Source organism: Alnus glutinosa, chromosome 3 (assembly GCF_958979055.1).
Source record: "Alnus glutinosa chromosome 3, dhAlnGlut1.1, whole genome shotgun sequence".
NCBI lineage: Eukaryota > Viridiplantae > Streptophyta > Magnoliopsida > Fagales > Betulaceae > Alnus > Alnus glutinosa.
This window is the reverse complement of record NC_084888.1, coordinates 30956392-30977154: the sequence shown is the minus strand read 5'-3', so window position 1 is coordinate 30977154 and position 20763 is coordinate 30956392. Positions and strand designations below refer to the sequence as shown.

The 20763-nt window shown below is 35.5% G+C and overlaps 2 protein-coding genes across 2 annotated transcripts; both read right to left on the bottom strand.

Moving 5' to 3' along the window:
- Nucleotides 1–2081: 2081 nt before the first annotated feature.
- LOC133864005 (phosphoglucan phosphatase DSP4, amyloplastic) lies at nucleotides 2082–11866 on the bottom strand. The gene is made up of 14 exons (XM_062300187.1): nucleotides 11721–11866; nucleotides 11564–11633; nucleotides 11411–11455; nucleotides 10216–10279; nucleotides 9775–9851; nucleotides 9607–9683; nucleotides 9355–9435; nucleotides 8578–8710; nucleotides 8299–8358; nucleotides 7499–7555; nucleotides 6402–6497; nucleotides 3815–3874; nucleotides 3065–3172; nucleotides 2082–2377 (listed from the first exon to the last, which is right to left on the bottom strand). The coding sequence occupies exons 1-14, from the start codon at nucleotides 11744–11746 to the stop codon at nucleotides 2243–2245; spliced, it is 1089 nt and encodes a 362-aa protein (XP_062156171.1). The 5' UTR covers nucleotides 11747–11866; the 3' UTR covers nucleotides 2082–2242.
- Nucleotides 11867–15721: 3855 nt separating this feature from the next.
- On the bottom strand, nucleotides 15722–16482 carry LOC133864860 (pectinesterase inhibitor 9). Its single transcript, XM_062301289.1, has one exon. The coding sequence runs from the start codon at nucleotides 16455–16457 to the stop codon at nucleotides 15825–15827; it is 633 nt and encodes a 210-aa protein (XP_062157273.1). The 5' UTR covers nucleotides 16458–16482; the 3' UTR covers nucleotides 15722–15824.
- Nucleotides 16483–20763: the final 4281 nt, after the last annotated feature.

Sequence of the window (20763 nt, the reverse complement as noted above, 5' to 3'; positions counted from 1 at the left end):
GTTGACCCGCCAACACGATTATAACCCGGTTATTAAAAAAAAAAAAATGAAAAATTCGAGAAAGAAGAAACGCTGGGCTGAAAAGCCTGAACCCTAGGATTCCAAATTTCCTATAAAAAGCTCCTCCTGAACGCCTGGCCTAGAGCTGAGATTCCACTTGAACCCCGAGGGCCCCCCGGCGGAGTTAGGGCTCGTGAACTCCGCCGCCAAAAGCCCTTCCTTGCCGTAGTCGTCGTAGATCTGACGCTTCTGAGGGTCATTGAGCACGTCGTAGGCCGAGATCTTCTTAAACTTGGCCTCCGCCGCCAGAAGCCCCTCATTGCCGTAGACGTTGTAGATCTGACGCTTCTGAGGGTCGCTAAGCACGTCGTAGACCGAAATCTGCTTAAACTTGGCCTCCGCCTCCCACTTGTAGGATGCGATGGGCTTCACGCTCGTGCTCGGGGTGGAGGGTTTTGGAAACTAGGGTTTGTTCAGAGAGAGACAGTGAGCGAGGATTGTGATTTGTGTGCGGTTTAGCTACGATTTGGAAATGCAATGGAAACGGGATTGTGTTGTTTAGAGAGAGACAAAAAAAGCTCTTCCACAGCCTCTGGATTGCTTCTCTCGCCGGATTGTGTTGTTTGCTTCTCTCAACTGGACGATCCTTCATCCTTCTTCTTCTTCTTCTTCTTCGGGCAATTGTCACACTGGGTTACTTGGGTCGTATTCGGGTAACACGATTGGCAAGTGGGTCGTGTTTGGGTTACAAAACTCAACCTGATTAATAATTGAGCCGGGTTCGTGTGTGGACCCGAATATGTAATCGGGTCAGTCGGGTCGACACGAACCCGACCAGCTGACCTGAATTGCCAAGCCTAATAGGAGAATTGCATTTTTTTTTCTTTTTTGTTGATCGAAGTATCCTGGTTCACCTATAACTGGGCAATACGTGGTTCGTTACTGGCCCATACACAGTAGTAGTCTTTACAGCACAGAGGCCTAGCCAGGATCCACAGACTAATTCATTGCCCAATGTCTGACACCACTTCAAGTATTGGGCCTTGAATCGCAGGCTATGCCATCCCAGCTGGCCTCAAGAGGGAGGATACCACCTAGATGGATTCGAACACGAGAATTCGGGAGGGCAATATTCCCTCGAAACCACAAGCCTAACCACTTGGCCATCCCCTTGGGGTTAGGTGAGTTGCATATTGCAACTTGATCTTGTTAATAGCTAGTGTATTGCTCTTTGAGTTTTCTTCTATTAAATGCTTATTCATCCCAAAAAAGAAAAAAATGATAAATATAGCACTTCTCTTTTCTTTTTCTTTTTTGTTTCTCTTAATCAAGAGTTTTGGGTCTTGCAACTCCGGCTAATCATTTAGAACTGCCACATAAGCTAATTGGCTGTACTTTAATGCTTTTTAGGTAGTAATTTTTTTATTTAAGAAAATATTCTGATATAACATAAATACGAAAATAATTTAAAATGTTTTGTGGGTATTTTATATTTTGAATTATTAATTAATATTTTTGTTTTTAAAACAGAAAACGAAAGGAAGAATCGAAAGCTTTAACAAAGCCATGGCATTGGATGCGGTGTTGGGGTGACAATGGAGTGTGATTTAGCAGAAAACGCCACGCCTATGCCGCTATGCGGCATGCACCCACGCCCACTTGGTTGCTTTTGAGAAGGAGCTAATTCATGGGGCCATATAAGCCTCATAAGGAGCAGAAATATTTTTTTATTTTATTTTTATTTTATTGTAAATAATACGTGTCACATTATGATTGGTGTTAATGTTGTACATTAACAAATTTTGTCAACTTTTCTAATGATAAAATCCAATTTTTTTTTTCTTACTCTAGAGTGATTAATCACTTTTTAAAACCCATAAAACTATTTATCAAAACCTCAAACCAAAAGAACCAAAAATACATTTATCCCTGTAGTTAAAAGCAATTTCATAATTGATACTTTTTGTATCCTATAAAAGACAAAAATTTACAAAGAACACATTTTTTTTATTGAAATTGAATAATAAGCATAATAATCTTCGTAAAATGTCTAAAATATAAAGACCGTACCATATGAAAAATAAGCATAATAATGTCATATTGGTTTTATTTTATTAAAATCGTCCTATTTTTTGTTGTTGTTACTTCTATTTATTTTGAGACGATGGAGTACATACGATTATTGGTAACCATTTTTACATCTATGCTACACATGCTGGCAGCTGGAAACTGCCTTCATTATTTACTGCTCGTAGTCAGGAAGAGCTTCAAGAAACTGTCTTATCTTCTGTCGTTCATTCTTTGTGAGGTCAGGATCATCACTAGTCAACCTCTTCCACAGGTTTGCCCTAAGACTCTCTGCATCATCATCAACAACCTGCAAAGAGGAGAAAATGAGAGCACCAATAGAGAAAGGGAAATGCTCTACTTCCCAACTTTTTATCCCAAAAAGTGGTTCCCAAATGATGTGTCATCATCCCATGAGATGATGACACATATCCCAAAATGATAAATCACATGAGATTGTGACACATCATTTGGGAACCAAATTTTGGGAAAAAAATTTGGGATGTGTAGCACTCCTCATAGAGAAAACCTATACTAACTTTTCATGAATAAAATGAGCCATGGAAGGATTTGAGAATGATAGAAGTCAATTTTTGGTAAAAACAGGGTGATAAGAGCGATATAGGCTTAATGGAGGGGTTAGCACTCTGTCAATATTTGGACTGATTGTAAGTCAAACTAGAAACTAGTGAATATAAATTACCCACCAGACTAATATTCGAACTAACTATGAACAGAACAAATTTTTTGCGATATGTCGATGCCATTGGTGTTATTTTCTGTTCTAGGGCTTAGTTACATGTTGGAAAAAAATATCATTTCCACAAAAAGTAATCAAAATTCCTTCAATGAAAAGAGCTCCAAGCAACCCAAAGGATGCAAGCAGACTGAAAAAAAAAGTGTACATGCAGATCTCAATTGGCCTTTCTTTTTTATACTTAGGCCAGATAACTGTGTTTTGTTTTTTTTTTTTCGATGCTAGATATGTAGACCTTACTTGAACGTAATTGTTGACATGGCCATCTTGGTTGACAGAGGTTAAAAGCTCGTCCTCACTGCACATCCATTCACCGTCAACAACGTACTTGTACTCGTAGCGTCCTTCCTGTTAAAGCAAATAGTTAGTATGGATTTCCATTTCTAAAAAAATGGTCAGTGCATCACAACATTTTATATAAAGAGCTGCAGAGAACCTTTATAGAGTACCAGGAATGAGTTTGTGACATCTTCAAATGCATATATTAGATAAAGTCTACTTCTGCTGAGAAATATGTGCGTCCGGACAAAACTAAGGAGCAAAGCCAAGTTATTTTGCATCCATGATAAAAAGACATTTGTTTTAGCGAAGTCTTCAATATCATTTACACAATTTGTTCCCAAAAAGACAGCCAATCTTATGAAGCAATGAAGCATACATACAGAACCTGGAGTGAAGCGGTTAAACTGGTGCAATACAAGTGTGAATCTAGATGCTTTTCTAAAGCATAACTTCCAAGTATCATAAGAAAATCATTTCCATAGCTCTTGATTCTTGAAGTTAAACATGTAGGTTATTGGATAATTACAGCATTAGTGCCTAACAAGAAACTCAAATAAAAGGCAATAAAGTTTTTAAATGAGTAGAATGCACAAAAATTGTTAACAGGGAGAAATTTAAATCAAGAAGGCAGACATGTCAGTATAAGTGCTTGGAATTTTCACCTTTATAAGAACAAAAAAAACAAGATGCATAATGAAATACACTTACTAGCATTTCCTTGCTGAGAATCCACAAACCCTGCTCCTCGTCAAATTTTAAAGGTATTCTCTGCAAAAGGTTCACAAGACAAAATGATGAGTAAAAAATGAAATATGAAATCATTATCATTTTTTTTTATAAGTAAAGTATATTCAAAAGGCGCAAAGGGGCGCAACCCATAGGACACAGGACGTATACAAGAAGCCCCTAATTCAAAGAAAAAAGAGAGCACCTATCTATAAATTCAAAAAAAGAACACTCATGCATAAGCTGAAATTTTTCTCTCCACAAAAACATTATTTGTAGCATCATTCTCTTCAAGTTCATCAAATCAATCTCACAATCTTCAAAACAGCGTGTGTTTCGTTCCCTCCAAACACACCACATCAAACACAATGGAGCCATGCGCCAAATCGGTATCAAAGTCTGATTACCCTTTTGCCCCCTCCAACTCCCCAACATATCTTTCACCGACCGCGGCATTACCCACTCCACCCCAAACATTTGCAGAATCGTCCTCCACAATTCTGTAGCCACCATACAATGCAAAAACAAATGGTCAATGGACTCTCCAGAACTCTTACACATAAAGCACCACTCCATCATAATAATGTTTCTCTTTCGTAAATTATCCAAGGTTAATATTTTCCCTAACGTTGCCGTCCAGACAAAGAAAGCCACTATCGGGTGGACCTTAACTTTCCAAATACTTTTCCACCGAAAGGAAGACTGAATAGGACTAGATAAGACCTTATAGTAAGACTTTACCTCAAAAGATTTCTTTCGCGCAGGATTCCAACACATCTTATCCTCTCCCTCATTTCTAATTTTAAGTGTACAACAACTCAAAAAATCTACTAACCGCTTCAACCTCCCAATCATGAACTGGGCGAGAAAACAGAATATTCCATAGAATTGTGCCATTTTGTCTTTGCATATTCTCCTCCACCCAAGCATCCTTGCCTCTAGCAATGAGAAACAATTCTGGAAAAAGAGTCTTCAAAGGAATCTCCCCACACCACACATCATGCCAAAACCGAACTTTTGAACCATTCCCTATCTCATATCTTACATGAGCTGCAAAAGCACCCCATCCCCTCCTAATACTCTTCCAAACACCAAACCCATAAGAACCCCCAACCTCCTTAGAGCACCAACCATCCCTCATACTTCCATATTTGAAGTCCACCACCATCCTCCAAAGAGCATCCCTCTCCAAAGCATATCTCCATAACCATTTTTACCCATCAAGGCTTTATTGAACATAACCATATTTCTCACTCCTAGCCCCCCCCAAAACCTTAGAAGAACAAATCGTATGCCAATTAACCAAATGAAATTTAAATTCATTTCCAATACCGGCCCACAGGAAATCTCTCTGAAGTTTTTCCAAACAATTAGCCACCCCCATTGGAATAGGGAAAAGAGATAGAAAATACGTAGGTAAACTTTAAAGAGTGCTATTGATCAACGTTAACCTCCCACCTTTAGATAAACACAACCTCTTCCACCCCGCTAATCTAGCTTCCATCTTCTCAATAATGCTATTCCACATATGCACGTCTTTATAATTAGCACCCAACAGAAGACCCAAATATTTTATTGGAAGGGAGGCCACACCACACCCAAGAATACTAGCCAATTCCTCCACATCCCCTACCTCACCTACCGGAACCATCTCAGATTTAGACAAATTAATTCTCAATCCCGAAGCTGCTTCAAAACAAAGCAACAAACACCTCAAATCTCGGATCTGGTCAGCAATAGGATCACAGAAGATCAACGTATCATCTGCAAATAATAAATGGGAAACCATCATAGCATCGTGCGTGCTCGATCCCACTGAGAACCCCAATAGGCGCCCACTATCCACCGTCGCATATATCATCCGACTGAAAGCCTCCATCACCAACACAAACAGAAACGGAGACAAAGGATCCCCTTGTCGAAGACCCCGTGAGCTACGAAAAAACCCTGAAGGCGACCCATTGATATTTATGGAAAAACAAACAGTGGAAATACAATGAGCAATCCAGCCACGCCATCTCCCCCCAAAACCACAAACAGTGGAAATACTAATTAGAATCCTTTGAAATTAGTAGATGATTCTAATGGTAAAAGACACAGGATGAAATCCTAAGCCAATACACGCCTTAAGGTCTTCTTAGAAAACTTTTCTCCATTCATCTTTCCCATTGGCTAGACAAAACAACATTACAAGTTGCATCCTAATAAGAGGGCATCTTTATTAGTTGCCTGGATGTGAAGAACAAAATGTTTTCTTAAGGTGACACCACCATTTGATGCATGTTGGACTAGCATTCAACTGTAAACATCAATTTATCTAACTTCTAAAAAATTATTCCATACATTAGTGCAATTACCACCAATTCTTCCCAATAGTGTCCAAATACCGCACAGAATTACAATGAACCAGAATGGCATTTATGTTCTTAAAAAGAGTGACAGCCAAGTGTCAGTCAATCATGGGTCAAAATAAAATCCAGATATTCCTTTACAGGGGACACAAATGCTAATAAAGTATCCAAGAAAATTGTTAAAGCCAAAACACTGATTGTACATAGATGATCATTACCTGACCCCATCCAATATCAAGTCCAGAAATTTCCACCGTTGAGCAATTATGATCTTTCCAAGTCAAAGTGACGAGCTTCTTCCTGAGGCCTGTAATCTTTAAGTAAAATATTTTTGATGGATGAGCATGGAATCAAACATAATAGAATAAAATATTATAATCAAACGTAATAGAACAAAATATTAGATCATATAAATTAAATTCTAAAGAAGAGTGTTACTGAAGTACAGACAACCTATCTTTCACTCCTAATATCTCTGTGCTCCTCACCTTTAATAAGATTGGATTATTACTTATCAAAAAATGTATCTCTGCTACTTACCTAGGTCACTTCCATAAGTACTTAATCAATGACTAGAATTAATGTCGTATAGAACAACCTAAAGCTTTACACCTCCACTGGTTTTCAGTTTCTTGCCAAAATTCTAAATGTGATGCTCTGCAAAAAATGTAAATTTTGGCAAATATCATATAAAATAGTGGAAACTAGTTCACTCCAAAGACAGGAATGATAATCACTAATCAGGATTTTAAATTGATATTACTTATAAAAAAAAAATAATAATTGAAAGCCACTACTGTAAAAGAAAAGAAACAAGAAAGCAGCAACAAATTGTCCCAAATTCCTAAATAAAGAAGCCAATGCGAACAGATGTCATCAAGATAGAAAAAGTAAAGACGGGCAACAGCATAAGGGTTAGGGACAAAGGAACTTTAAGCAAGTACCAGAAAATGCCTAATGATCGTTTTCAATAAAAAAATTTCTAGACACTACACTCCACACGGATGCCTTACTTGCTCAAGAAAACTAATTTTAAATGTTAATTTCATGATAAAAGAAAGATACAATCTGTTAAAGTGTCGCCAGTGATTTCTGGAAAACAAAGGCAAGGTTTAAACACATAATGTAGGCCAGCCCACAACAAAAAATGTATGAAGTGAGAATTCAACTTGAAATTTTGCTAAATCATCATGTGTGAGCTGTTCAAGAAGAGTGATAACAATTCAATAAGTCAAGATATCTAAGAAGAAACCAGAAACTAAGACTTAGGGCTACTATTACACCAATAATATATGATAAAGGATAAGTGACTCACAATATCAGCGGTTGCACTTTTTATAGCATCCAGTTTTGGGAAGCATGTGCGTATGCTCTGCAAGCAAGAAACAGTTAGATATTTCAGAAACAATGGGAATATTTGAGGCAATCAGTGCATTCTTTCACCCTCTATCATTTAAATTCAACAGTTATTAACATTACAACATAATATCAAAAATATACCGCCTGGTAAATTTAATCATGGTTATCTGTCCTTAATTGGAAGATAAATGTGGGTTAGTTTCCTTAAATTACCATGGACCCTATCTATCAGCATAAATAGCCACCAATACCCAGATAGGTTGATATCCACGGCATAGCTAATCAATTGAAATGCTATTGAAGTAGTTGGGATGGGCGTATATATCACTAAGCAAGCTATCCAACTACCATTACTTGCGTAACCATAAATTGGAAGATATCTTCCACCTCCCATCTAATAATAACACAAATTCAGCCCTTGTGGCCCATTAGGCCCGTTATATCATTATATTCAGGAGATACAAGTCCTGAAAACTCAGTTACAGATAATTGTTGAATTTAGTGACATCAATTCATTAAAAAAATTTTTTTTGATAAGTCAATTCATTAAAAAATTTCATAACTCAAAAGTTATTGAAGTTGGTTATGACACCTAACATGCATGAAATCATTGTCATGCCTTCACAAGTCCAAAATTGAACTTCTTGACTCGTATTTGTTATATTCTTGACAGAAGAATGTACAAGTGTGCAGAATATTCTCTAACACAAACATATACAACGAACTTTAAAATACATTAAATAAAGGAGTGTTTACCAGCAGCAATTTGTTAGCTTTGCTTAGTTGATAGCCTTGAACCCAGAACATGTATGCCAACTGAAATTCAAAACAATTCTTTAAGTAATGAAAATTAAATCACTAGACAAGCATGGGTGTGATTGAAAAATAAATGGATATTACTTGATGAATGTGATTTTAACATTACAGGCTCCCCCTCACGTCCAAAATCCTTCAAGAATATGACAGGGACTAGAGCCAAAGAAGAAAGACTCTCAGAATGAAATCATATTAAATGAATGAAACTGACGGGCGTACCGCAACTGCAGGAGCTCTTCCCATTCCAGCAGTGCAATGTATATACGTCACACCTCCATTTCGATTTACAGCCTTGTATAATTTGCTAACCACAGCTGGAAGCTGTATCCGTAAATCAAATGCATCGAAGTCCCTGGTGCATCAAACATTATTCTACTGTATGAAGTAAAGAATGGCACATATGTGCTCCCATGCAAACGCATGACATACATATAGCGTACAAAAAATCAATAATTTGCCACATGCGCACACACGGAGCACAAAGTAAAGACAAGATCGATAATTCTGTGTATAAACTATAAAACTTGAGAGAATTTGGTCTACTATATTTTTATCATCTTTCATGTGCTTTCATAAAGTGATCTGAACACCAAGCAGACACATCACAACAAATTAATATAAAATTTATGCTGAAAAAGAGGCATGTTTATATGAGAAATTCTAAACAGTGGGCCAGCTATGGCCCTTCAATAATATGTTGAAGCTGCTAAACAATAAAAAAATGGTTGGATAATAAATTGTTACTTCCTTTTTTCTTTTCTTTTTTTTTTGTGGGCTACACAGTTGTTCTGATTATTAAACAGAAATATAAGAAGCGTAATACACAATATACCAATGAGAAAACAAGTCCATATATAGAGAGTAGTCAAAACCAACATCTACTTTGACGTTTCAGTAATTTTCACAAAGCAACCATCTTTCAGTATAGGAATGTAAAATATCAGCACAGCTACTATCTCTTTTGACGAGTATAACTACTATCTTGCCATAACTAACCTTATCTTCGCACGCAAGTGTTGAATGTCATCATATGTCTTAGCATACTCTTGTATGGCATTGATGTCAACGCCAAAATATCTGGATGGGCTAGTGAAGGAATTCAATGTTTTCTTTCTCAATTCAAACTTGCCAGTAGCTCTCTCAAATGCTCAAAAGTTACATATTAAGAAATTAAAACCCCATATAAGAAGAAAAAGGAAACAATTACAAGCTCCAATTGGACTTCAACGAGAAAATTGTTTTGGATACTCCAAGTCTGAGTCTTGCTGCAAGCAAAATATGGTTTTCACTCCAATACTACGAAGCTTGTCAACATCTTCAGGAGCCTGGCAATTAGCAGGGGAAAAAAGCAAAAATCATATGGCCATATTAAAGGGGTAGAATCTATTCGCATTTATTAAATTTAAGAAGGATCACCTGTAGGCATGATCCCACAATCAAGTCCGGACGAATGAAGTCGTAGTTCATTCCAAGTTCATGCCTATAGGTCAAGACTGTACCAGACTATGTTAGAAAGGAGTGATGAGATGCAAAACACACCGAGTAAAGAAAATAAAGCCATATGAAAAAGGAATCATAAGAGGAATCCCAAGGTAAGGCCAATTTGTAGGATACACACGAAGATCATATGCACCTAGGTTGCCAGAATTGGTAAAGACAATCTGAGCATAATACCAATCGTCCGAAAAATTATGTTCTATTGGCGTTAACTTTTTTAGCATGTTTTAGCCCTGTTTTAGCCCAAAACTTCTAGTAGACAAATCAATAAGCAGCCTTCAACATGTAAGACCATAAATGTTAAGTTGGCTCTCATGCTTCCTCATGCTCAAACTAAGAACACAGTGTGACTGAACTTACCAGCACCCATAGCTTTTGTCATGTTGTTACTATATGTCTCTGATATTTCCTCCTTCATAATAGCCTACAAACAAAGATGTCAGAATTCTTCCATATGAAAAAGCTTGAATGCAATGAAGCAGCATGGTGACTGAAATCTTGAAGTCAATACTTCTCACTGAAAAGTAAATCATGGCCTTAACAACCACATATACATGCTCATAACAACTAGCTGGTACAACTGAGACACAGAACCATCAATTCATGTCTGTTTCTCAGAACCTTTTAGTACTTTTCTTGCACAAGTCACTATGATCCTGGAAAATTGAAATGCGTGATAACTGATCTGATAAGTGATCTACCTTCATCTCAAAAGACTAATTTCTACAGTCCAAAACTTTATTTCTATTTCTTCCCTTATTCGCCCTCTTTGAAATGCACAAGATAGAAAGTAAAATGGAAACTTATAGATGATGAAGTTTTTGGACAGAAAGGAACCTACCACTGTAGAAATTCCATCTAAAGAAACACATTATCACATATTAACTTCTAACTAAATTCCGTCTAAAGAACACACTATCACATCCTGCCTTCTAACTACGAAACCTACATACGCTGTAAACAAGCCTACCCCATTTCCTGCTCCATGTACCACAGAGATCCATGTCCCAAGTTACATAGGGCAAAAAAATGGGTTTTAATGGCTTGCCCATGTCTTGCACCTAAAAGCGACCATGCTATGAAGGCTGCACCCCTTTGGAGATTCACTACATATGATGAATGAGTATCAACCAACAACCAAAGTATTCACTCTTTGGAAATGTCAAAATTTGGCTCCATCGGAACTAAAAATTATATAACTCTAATGGACAATAAGACACAGATTCTGAATTACATAACTACTCTTTATCATTTTATATATATAATAACAACAACATTCGATATTTTTTTAAAAAGAAAAAAGAAAAAAAGAAAAGAAAAAGAAAGAAGATATATATATAATAAATTGTAGAACACAGTACATCGTGTGAAAACATATTCACAATATTTCAACCAAGAAAATACACGACCCAAAGACCACGATGAAGTGTTGAACAACATCAGCTATATCTCAAACCAACAAAAAATCGAATATAACTAAAAAGGAAGCTAAATACTGAATAAAAAACCAAAACCCAGAAAATATATCCCCGAAGCTACGAGTTTCTGAAGTTACCTTCACCGCCATACTTCGTTGTGGACCAGCACTACTCGTCACTCCCTGCATTAAATCCAAAAATCTCGTCAAATTACATCAAACACATGAATAAATACATAAACACACACATGTTTCTATAAAATACGCATAGATAGTAGAAGATGAGTGTACCAGTGTACTGAGAGAGCAGGAAGGCGTTCTCTGATGGCATTTGAAGCTTTGCAAGGGCAAGGCAGAGGATCTGAAATTGGAAAAAGAATGTTACAGAGATCTTAACATAATCAAGGCAAATATAATCAGCTAGTGGTATAGAATGGTTTAAGCGGACCTTGAATGAATCTGAAGACAGTTCATTTCTGATCCGAGAGGAATGGAAGAAAAATCTCTTTCGAATTGATATTTTTTTATTTTCTCACCGTCGGTTTTATATATAGGCGTTGGGTCCCGGAACAGAAAACGGATCTCCTTTCCAGATATTCTCCAAAATGACCTCGCCTTTTAGTTCGCTTTTCCTGGTTTCTTACTGTATTTTGCAGCTTGCCCCCTGGGATATTGGATATTTTGGATACGTCTTCCGGATTGTTTTCCGGTGATCGACTGATCCCAATTCCCACCCGCGTAGATATTCTTAACACATCATTTCACCGCTGACCGCTCCCTATTTATTTAGATTTTGCAATGAGAGAAACAGAAAATATTAATTATTAGAAATATTATTTCTGGGCATATACCACATTTGTTTATAAATAAAAAAATAAAAAAATAAAAAAAAAATTACAATTTAACCTTCTAAACTACTAGTCATTTTACAGATAGCCACCAAACTACCAAGTTTTTTTAAAAATGCCTATAATACCCATGACACGTGTCATTTTTCAATTAAAAAATAATAAAATTTAATTTAAAAATAAAAAACAAAAAAAAATATTTTTATTTTTTATTTTTTTAAAAAAAATAAAAAATTAGTATTTGCTGCAGCCACCCCCAAACACCAACTTTTTATTTTTTAAAAAAATTGGACAGATCTTGATCGTCCAGCTTCACAGTTCTTTATTGTAGGTCGTTGGATTGCTAAGGTTATAAATCAATATGAATTTATCGATTAGTAAATCCAAAAAATGTAATGCCCCATGTTTATGATATAATTTTTTCATAATTTGGTGTATATATCAAATATAATATGTTTTTTTTTTTCTTCCATTTTAGATATATAAAAGCACAACTCTTTTAATCTATTTTATAAAAAGCTTGATTAAATCGAATGAAAACATAATTTGGATCACAAATTTTGAATAAAATTTTTATTAAAATTAGTCGATAGATTCAGTATGCAATATTTATTAAATAAAATTTGTTTTAGAGGGTGATTTGTTGACTTGCTGATATGACAAAAATTGTGTTAATAATTTTTATTTTTATTTTTTTAAAAAAAAACAACTTACAAAAAGACTGATTTTTTAAAATGATTAAATCTTTTTTTATTTTTATTTTTTAAAAAAAGAGTTCATATTTTTATTTCGAGAAAAGATAAAAATAAATAAATAAATAAAGTTTTAATCAACTGTGATTATTCTCAATTTAAAAAATAAAATTTTAGTTTTTTTAGTTTTTTAGTTTTTTTAATTTTTAAAATTAATTAATTAATTATTTTATTTTTTAATTAAAAAATGATATGTGGCATGAGTATTATAAGCATTTTTTGTCAAATTGGGCATTTTTAAAACTTTTTGGTAGTTTGAAGGGCTATAGTCCAAGCGTTGATAGTTCAGGAGGCCATCTGTAAAATAGCTGGTAGTTTGAGAGGCTAAATTATAATTTTTCTATAAAAAAGAAGCATATTTTATCTCCCTTCTAATGAATGGTATTAGAACAATTTTTCTCGTGTCAAATACGGTCCAATTTGCACTTGTAAACGAGAAAATAAATAAGCAATAGAGCCTTCTAAACTGTACCGTTAGAAGATAATTCTGATGTTTAAGTCAGCTAGATGTTTTGCGAAGATAAAAGATTAATCGCTAATAAACAGAGTTTTTTTGGCATAGACTACAAAGTCTCTTTTACGTGGCTGTAAATTATCTTTTATAATGATTTGTGTTCAAGTACTTCAACTACTTCTTTACTTCCTGTCGATTTCTGCACAACTCTTCTCTTTATATCATGATTTGGTAATGGATTTCTCTCTGCGTGTGTTTGGTAATGGATTTCTCTTTATATCATGATTTAATGTTCAAATTAAATGGGCTTGACATCTTTGTCATGTGAGCTAGCTTGCTAGCCTATACCCTAACAATTACCTCTCAATTTTCTTATTCAACCTGCCAACTTGGTAAAGGAAATTCCTTAATTAACATTTGAATCGCTAGGAATTGCCTTTACCTGTCATCAGATGATAGAAATTAACTATAAACTAATTTGTATTTAATTTTTACAGATCAGTTTAATAAAGTGACATGTATCTGTTAGCATATGAGAAGCAAATATTTTTTTAATAGCACGTGGTTTTCACGTTTTAGTGAAAAATTCAAAATAAAAATATCTTGGTGTTAATCTCTTGCATAATTTGTATTATAACATATATACTATTGCAAGTTGAGTATGGGCCACTGTTGTTATATATATTTGGTTATTCATCGATCTTCAATAATATACATACACTAATGGTTATTTCGGGAGGGTATATATACAGATATGGTTATTTGTTATATTCGCATTCGCATTCGTAAAATGTGAATGTCACTTTTAGATATCCACATATTATGTTTTTACTAACCACATCTACGTAGTTATTGAGGTTTTAAATGCGGTTATTATCCGCTATCCGCATATTATGTAATGAGCTTTTTGGATTAATTTTAGTATTTTAGGCATTCTTTGGATCTCCATTAAAGCATATTTTAAACGATTTTAAAAATAATTTAAGCCGATTTCTAATGTTTTGAACTTATTTTAATTTTGTTTTAAGCCCTAATCGTTTGAAAATATATTAATTTTATATTACTTTTATTCTTTCGCTTAAGTGTTACACGAGAAAGTAATATAACCAACCAAACCAATATAAACATAACATATACCTAATCCAAAACAACGTCATTAAAACGACGTCGTTTAATTTATTGAATATAATTTTATATATAAAGGGTATGCGCATGCAGTTATCAACTGTACCCCCATACCCTAAAACCGCTATTCGCACCCGCATATGCGAATAGTAATTTTTACTAACCGCATTCATATCCTGTATTAAGTTGTGCGCATGCGCGAATAGCGGATGCAGACGATTAATATCAGCCCGCATGTATACCCGTAATAAACTCACACAAACAAATATATACTTTCATGCATGTGATACACGAGGGAATCAATATAATTCTTTTTTTTTTGACATGCTCACACAAGAGGAGAGATTCGAACTAGTGATTTCCGCTTCATGAGGTGTGGTCCCCAACTGATTGAGCTACCCCTTGGGGACGGAATAAATATAAATTTATTCCTATAACTTAGGAAACAAAGTGATTCCTCAACAAATTATAATTTAAAATAAATTAGACTTTACCACGAGACTAGAAAAAGAAAAAGATTTTTTTTAAAAAAAAAAAAAAAAGAAAAAAAAAAAGAAGAAGAAGAAGAAGAGGAGGAGGAATTATACATGTTATGATCTTAATTTGTGCTTAATTTGTTATATAAGCTTTAAAATAGGTTTCCCATGTGCAAAGAAGAAGCAAAACTTGGCACCAAAAACGCCTTCATTTAAGAGCTGCAAACTTAAGCAAGCTCGATCCCCTGAGGCACCAGCTAATTAATTACATAGAGTTTTGAATTGTTCCTGCTATTAATCTCAATAATTGTCTCTCTCGCCTGTCTTTTCGCCTTTACCAAGGGATCGATCTCCAATCATGTGATCTCATAAATACAGGCCACTTCAAAAAGAATCAATTTCTTGATCTTGATCTATCGATCGGTAACGGTTTATTAATTAATTAATTACATCTCTTAAGTTTTATTCTTGAAAAAGAAATATGATATTCGAAACTCAAGAAAGAGCTTGCTCAACAAGTACAATATTCTGAGTTGGTGAATGACATTAATTTCTTCAGCCAGACCGATTCAGCCGAATATAACAGAGCGTATTTAGCCGTTTGGTGAGCTACTTGGTTAGCATCCCTCCTAATGTGCCAAACCTCAACAACATGAAAAGAAGGAAATAATGAACGGGCCGGGTGTCCTCGATCAAGTGAAGTTTTAGTACAATATAGATAGATGACAAACAAAACTTCATATATGATGTATATATTCACACGCCTTGATTAAATAATATATTCATATATACCTAGCTACATTACAACATTAACAAAGTCATTAAACCCAACATAAACACAAGATTATATATATTCCTAGCATATATATGCATGCACGTACACATCCTCAGAAATACTTAGGGCTTCTTGGCGACCCTGGCTGCTTTATACTTTGCAGCATATCGGTGAAACAAGGCCAGCGCATTGCTAGTGGTCTGAGCAACATTTAAGACCTTTCCCTTAATCGTCGCCTTCAACTTTCCGATGTTCCGCCCTGGCAACTCATTGAAACAAAAGCTAGCATCGCTCAGGGCAGCGCTAACCCATGCATAAACATTACTAATATGCCAAAAGAAGTTGTCTCCCACGGGCTCGTGGCCAAGGCGACGGAGCTCTCTAATAGACTGGCTAAGCTGGTTTACACTGTCACTGATTTGAGCCAAGCAATCTTTCACGGCTTGGTAATCCTTGGCCTTGCTTGCCTCGAGCGCCTTCTCCACTTCCAACATGTATGCCCTTGTGTGCCAGGCACGGTAGAGGCTGACGGACAAGGCTATTTGAGCCAATTGTTCCGGGCTTTGTATGGTTGCGTTGTCGGCGTAGCCAGAGAGGCATTGGACACAGAGAGCCGGATAACGGGTGGCACGACACGACGCTTCGATATAAGCCCTTGATCGGGAACGTTGAGCAAAGGCCGGTTCGGCCGTGCATGAGATGAACAAGAGAGCGAAAAGGATGATGAGTAGCAAAGAACGGCTAAGATGGGCCATTGATATAATGAGCTAGAAAGATGTGATCAAGATTAGTTGAGAAGATGGCATTGGGGTGAGGAGCTTTATATAGGGGGGATGAAACATGCTCCACCTTCATTTAACGTGCACTTTACGTGCATTAAGCACGAATAACGGTCCAATAAAATAGTAGTGCATATATATATATATATATATGCAACTGGTCGGTCAACTTTAAATGGATGAGCATCAAGCATGCATGTGTTGCTTAGCATCTTAGAACCCTAACAAAGAAGGCAACAATTAAATCCGTTAATTTGATCACACACATCCTTAATAGCATCTCCTTGGACAGCATGTGGGAAATACTAGTCAATGTTTGCCTGTTCACGTTTTGTTGTCCAACAATCTCGCTTGATAGGATAATCACAATTAATGCTCAGTTTGTTTCGTCGTAAAATATTTTATTGAAAATATTTTATATATTTTTTGGTGTTTGGTGCGACAAAAAACAATAGTAAGTTTCTTTAGTTTTGGACAATAATTTCAATTTTTAAATTTCGTAAATAATTTTTCGAGTTTGAGTTTCTCCTTTTCAAGCCGTCGAACCATCGTTGGATTACCACCAAGCCACCCTAAACTACCACAAAGCCAACTCCGAGCCATCGTCGGACCACCACCAAGCCAGCACAGGGCTCCCACCAAGCCACTCTCAAACCACCACCGAGCCACCTTCGGACCACCTCAGACCACCACCAAGCCACCTTGGACCACCATCGGGCTACCACCAAGCGATTATTTTATTATGTTGTAAATAAAAATTGATATTTATTGGTTAATATGATTGAATAAAAATATTAAAAAAAAAAAAAGAAGAAAGAAAGTGATTTTCCGTACATGCCAAATGTCATAAAATATTTCTAGTGAAAAATATATTCCTAAAAAATGATTTCCCTAAAAATATTTAACGACAAAAAACATTTTACGCCGAAATGAACGGAGTCTAAGAATGTATTTGGCTTTGCCGGCCATTTTCCATGCTAAATGTGCTTTTTTAAAAGCAGAAGAAAAAAAAAAAAAAAGCAACGATTTTAAAAGATCAAACTATAATTTTAGCTGGGTCTTCATTTTGAAACCGCTAAAACAAACCGATACAAAAATGAACAAGTTTCTTAATTGATAGTTTGATGGTTGGAGTGAAAACTAGCTTTTGGTATTATATGTTGCCCTGATGTTGGATATATATATATATATAATATATCCAGCTGAAAATGCCTGCGATGCCAACGGCTCTTGTCCGCTGAAAGTATTACAAATAAGAGTTGTTTAGTTTACGTAGTTTTTAGAGTTATTTAGAAATTCAACGATATTTTGTATTGCAAGTGGCGACTGCGACAAATTAACCCATGATCAATCGCGTTTAGAAAAAAGATTGAAATTCAACGATATTTTGTATTAAAAGTGGCAACTGCGACAAATTAACCCATGATCAATCAAGAAGTGGGACTAAGACTGATCTTCCATGCCACCATAAAACAATCAGAGTCGTCCACTGCAATTTTTTTTAATTATTCCATCTAAATTAAATTTCATCTCGATCCCTTTAATTTTGTGAATTTAAATTGTATTTCGTTATTGTTTCAAAACATAAAATATTCGACAACGTCTGTTAAATTGACATCCGTCAAAAACGCAGATAAGAACAAAAATATTTCCTCCAACCTTGTAGAACATCAATATATATGGTAAGTTTGGGCAAAACAAAACCACTGAAAAATGGATCTTTGTAATTAACTTCTTTTTTATGCTCTCAAAGCAGTTATAAAAAACCATTTTATGGGAACATAGCCAAATAGATCTCAAGTTTTTCAAGTTATTTTATTGATTTATACATGAAAAAAAAACCCACAGAAAATAAAAGGGACTAAGACCTTTTTAATTAAAAATAAATAAATAAATGAAAACCCACAGAAAAGAAAGGGACTAGGACCTTTTTAATCTTTTTTTTTAAAGAAAAAAATGAAGTTACATATTATTGGAGTCTGATTTATAGTTTCCGAAATTTTCTATCCTAATTCGAAAGTTTTTCCCTCACTAGAAGTAACATGCTTTAAAATCTTGAGTTTAATTTTAATAAAAAATAACCAAAACGTATAAATAAAATTAGGAGCAATGGATTTGTAAGAAAATTAGTATCTAATTAATTAAGAGTATAATTTGAAAGATTATAAGCAAGGATGAGTTTGCAAATATGACCGACCATCGAAAGAAAGGCAAATTATTAATATTATCGTCATATAGGGTGTTATGAAAATATCGATATGTGGGACAAAAATTAAAAATAAAAAAAAAACAAAAAATTATGATTATTATAATCAAATCAAGTTTTGAAAAATCTACTTCTCCAAGTACTTGATCCTCGAGTAATGAATTTTTTTTTTGGGACCTTAGTCGTCACTGCAGATCAATTAATATTATCGTCATATAGTGTGTTATGAAAATATCGACAAAAAGAAAAAAAATTATGATTATTATAATCAAATCAAGTTTTGAAAAATCCACTTCTCCAAGTACTTGATCCCCGAGTAATGAATTTTTATTTTTTTTTTTTTTTTTTTTTTTTTTTTTTTTTTTTACCTTAGTACGGATCAATTAGGCCAAACCATTAAGAATAAATTTAATACGCGAAATAATTATTCCATTAGAAGAAAAAGAATAACCTTATTTTTTTTGAGAAGAAAGTAAACTGTCCATTAATTAAGACCAGACGGATGGTTACATAAGTTACAACCAAACTGGTGTACAATCAAACTGAGTCAAGGTAGACTCAGACCATCACAGACAGCTGCTATAAAGAAACTTAGTATGTCAACAGTATATGTCTTTGCATTGACATAAAACATTACTTGAACCGGGAGTAGGCTACACATTCTGGGCTAAAAAGCAATTACCAAGTTGATCTAACAAACAGAGCAAACTACCAAAGGAACAACAAAAAAAAAAAACAAATAAAATAGATACAGAAAACACCCAACACAGAGCTGTCGTCGGGAGAGTTGCCGTCACCGAAGATTGCGCATGTAGAACACACACCTTCTCCAAAAACTCCCTACAACAAGGTGTTCGCCATGGTCCACCGGGTGCCATCGGACACTGCAAGAAAAACGGAGCATGGCCATCACGAGTGGCCCAAGGTGACAAACACCTTGGTGCGTGCTGGCCACGCTCCAAGCACGAAAGACCACCACAGTCGTAGCAAGCAGTGACCAAACCAGAGGACGACGACAAACAAGGCTAAGGGGCGTGTGTCTAGCAGAAGACGGCAGAAATGCACAGATCTGGCTTTGAAAATAGATGGTGAAGACTAAAGCTTGGCCAAGCATAACACCAACGACACGAACGGAGCAACCGCTCCCCCTTCGGAACATCTCAATAGAGCCATCCTACCGGAAAACCACAAAACTCCATAATCACAGAAGGATTAGGAGAAAATCAACCACTACCAAATCTAGCCTGGAGGGAATCTAAACTCCACAGCCCTAATGGCTGAGAGACTCCTAGCCTTCACTGGATCAACCCAGAGAGGAGCAAAAGCCTCCATAGCTCTAGAAGGGCTAAGAGGAAAAACAAAACCGGGAGGAGGGAGGCATAGAGCCCCCCCCGCCCCCCCCCCCCACCCCCCCCTGCCGCACGGCAAACACAGCCAATATTCAAGCTCTCTCTCTCTCTAGAAGACTCGAGTTTCTCTTTATTTCACTTTTTTCCATTTCTAATAGAAGATTTTTTTTTTTTAATAGAACAAGCATTCTGCATACTAAACGTATCATAAGTTTTGCATAACAACTAAAGACACAGTGTAAAGCTGCTTTCTAAATAATAAATAAGCTATATATATGCAATACAACCGTGATCTACATCAATACAATTTCTTTTCAAATGTCGATTGGGGTGTAAATATGCCAAAAAAATAAAAATAAAAATAATCAGGGACTAGCGGGGCTCACATAGCAGATATGGTAGAATGAGTTTGGCTTGCCTCCGATGATAAAATATCTGGAGTTCTCTTTCAATCATCCCATATTCACTGTTTATTAAGAAACACAACCACCACCCAATCTGACACCTGTGCACGCACAAAGAGCTTCGACAGGAAGCCACCCTAAACCACTGTTGGGCCACCACCAAGAGATTATTTTATTATGTTGTGAATAAAAATTGATTTTTATAGGTTAATATGATTGAATAAAAATATTAAAAAAAAAAGAAAAAGAAAAAGAAAAAAGAAGTGATTTTCCGTACATGCCAAATGTCATAAAATATTTCCAGTGAAAAATATATTCTTGAA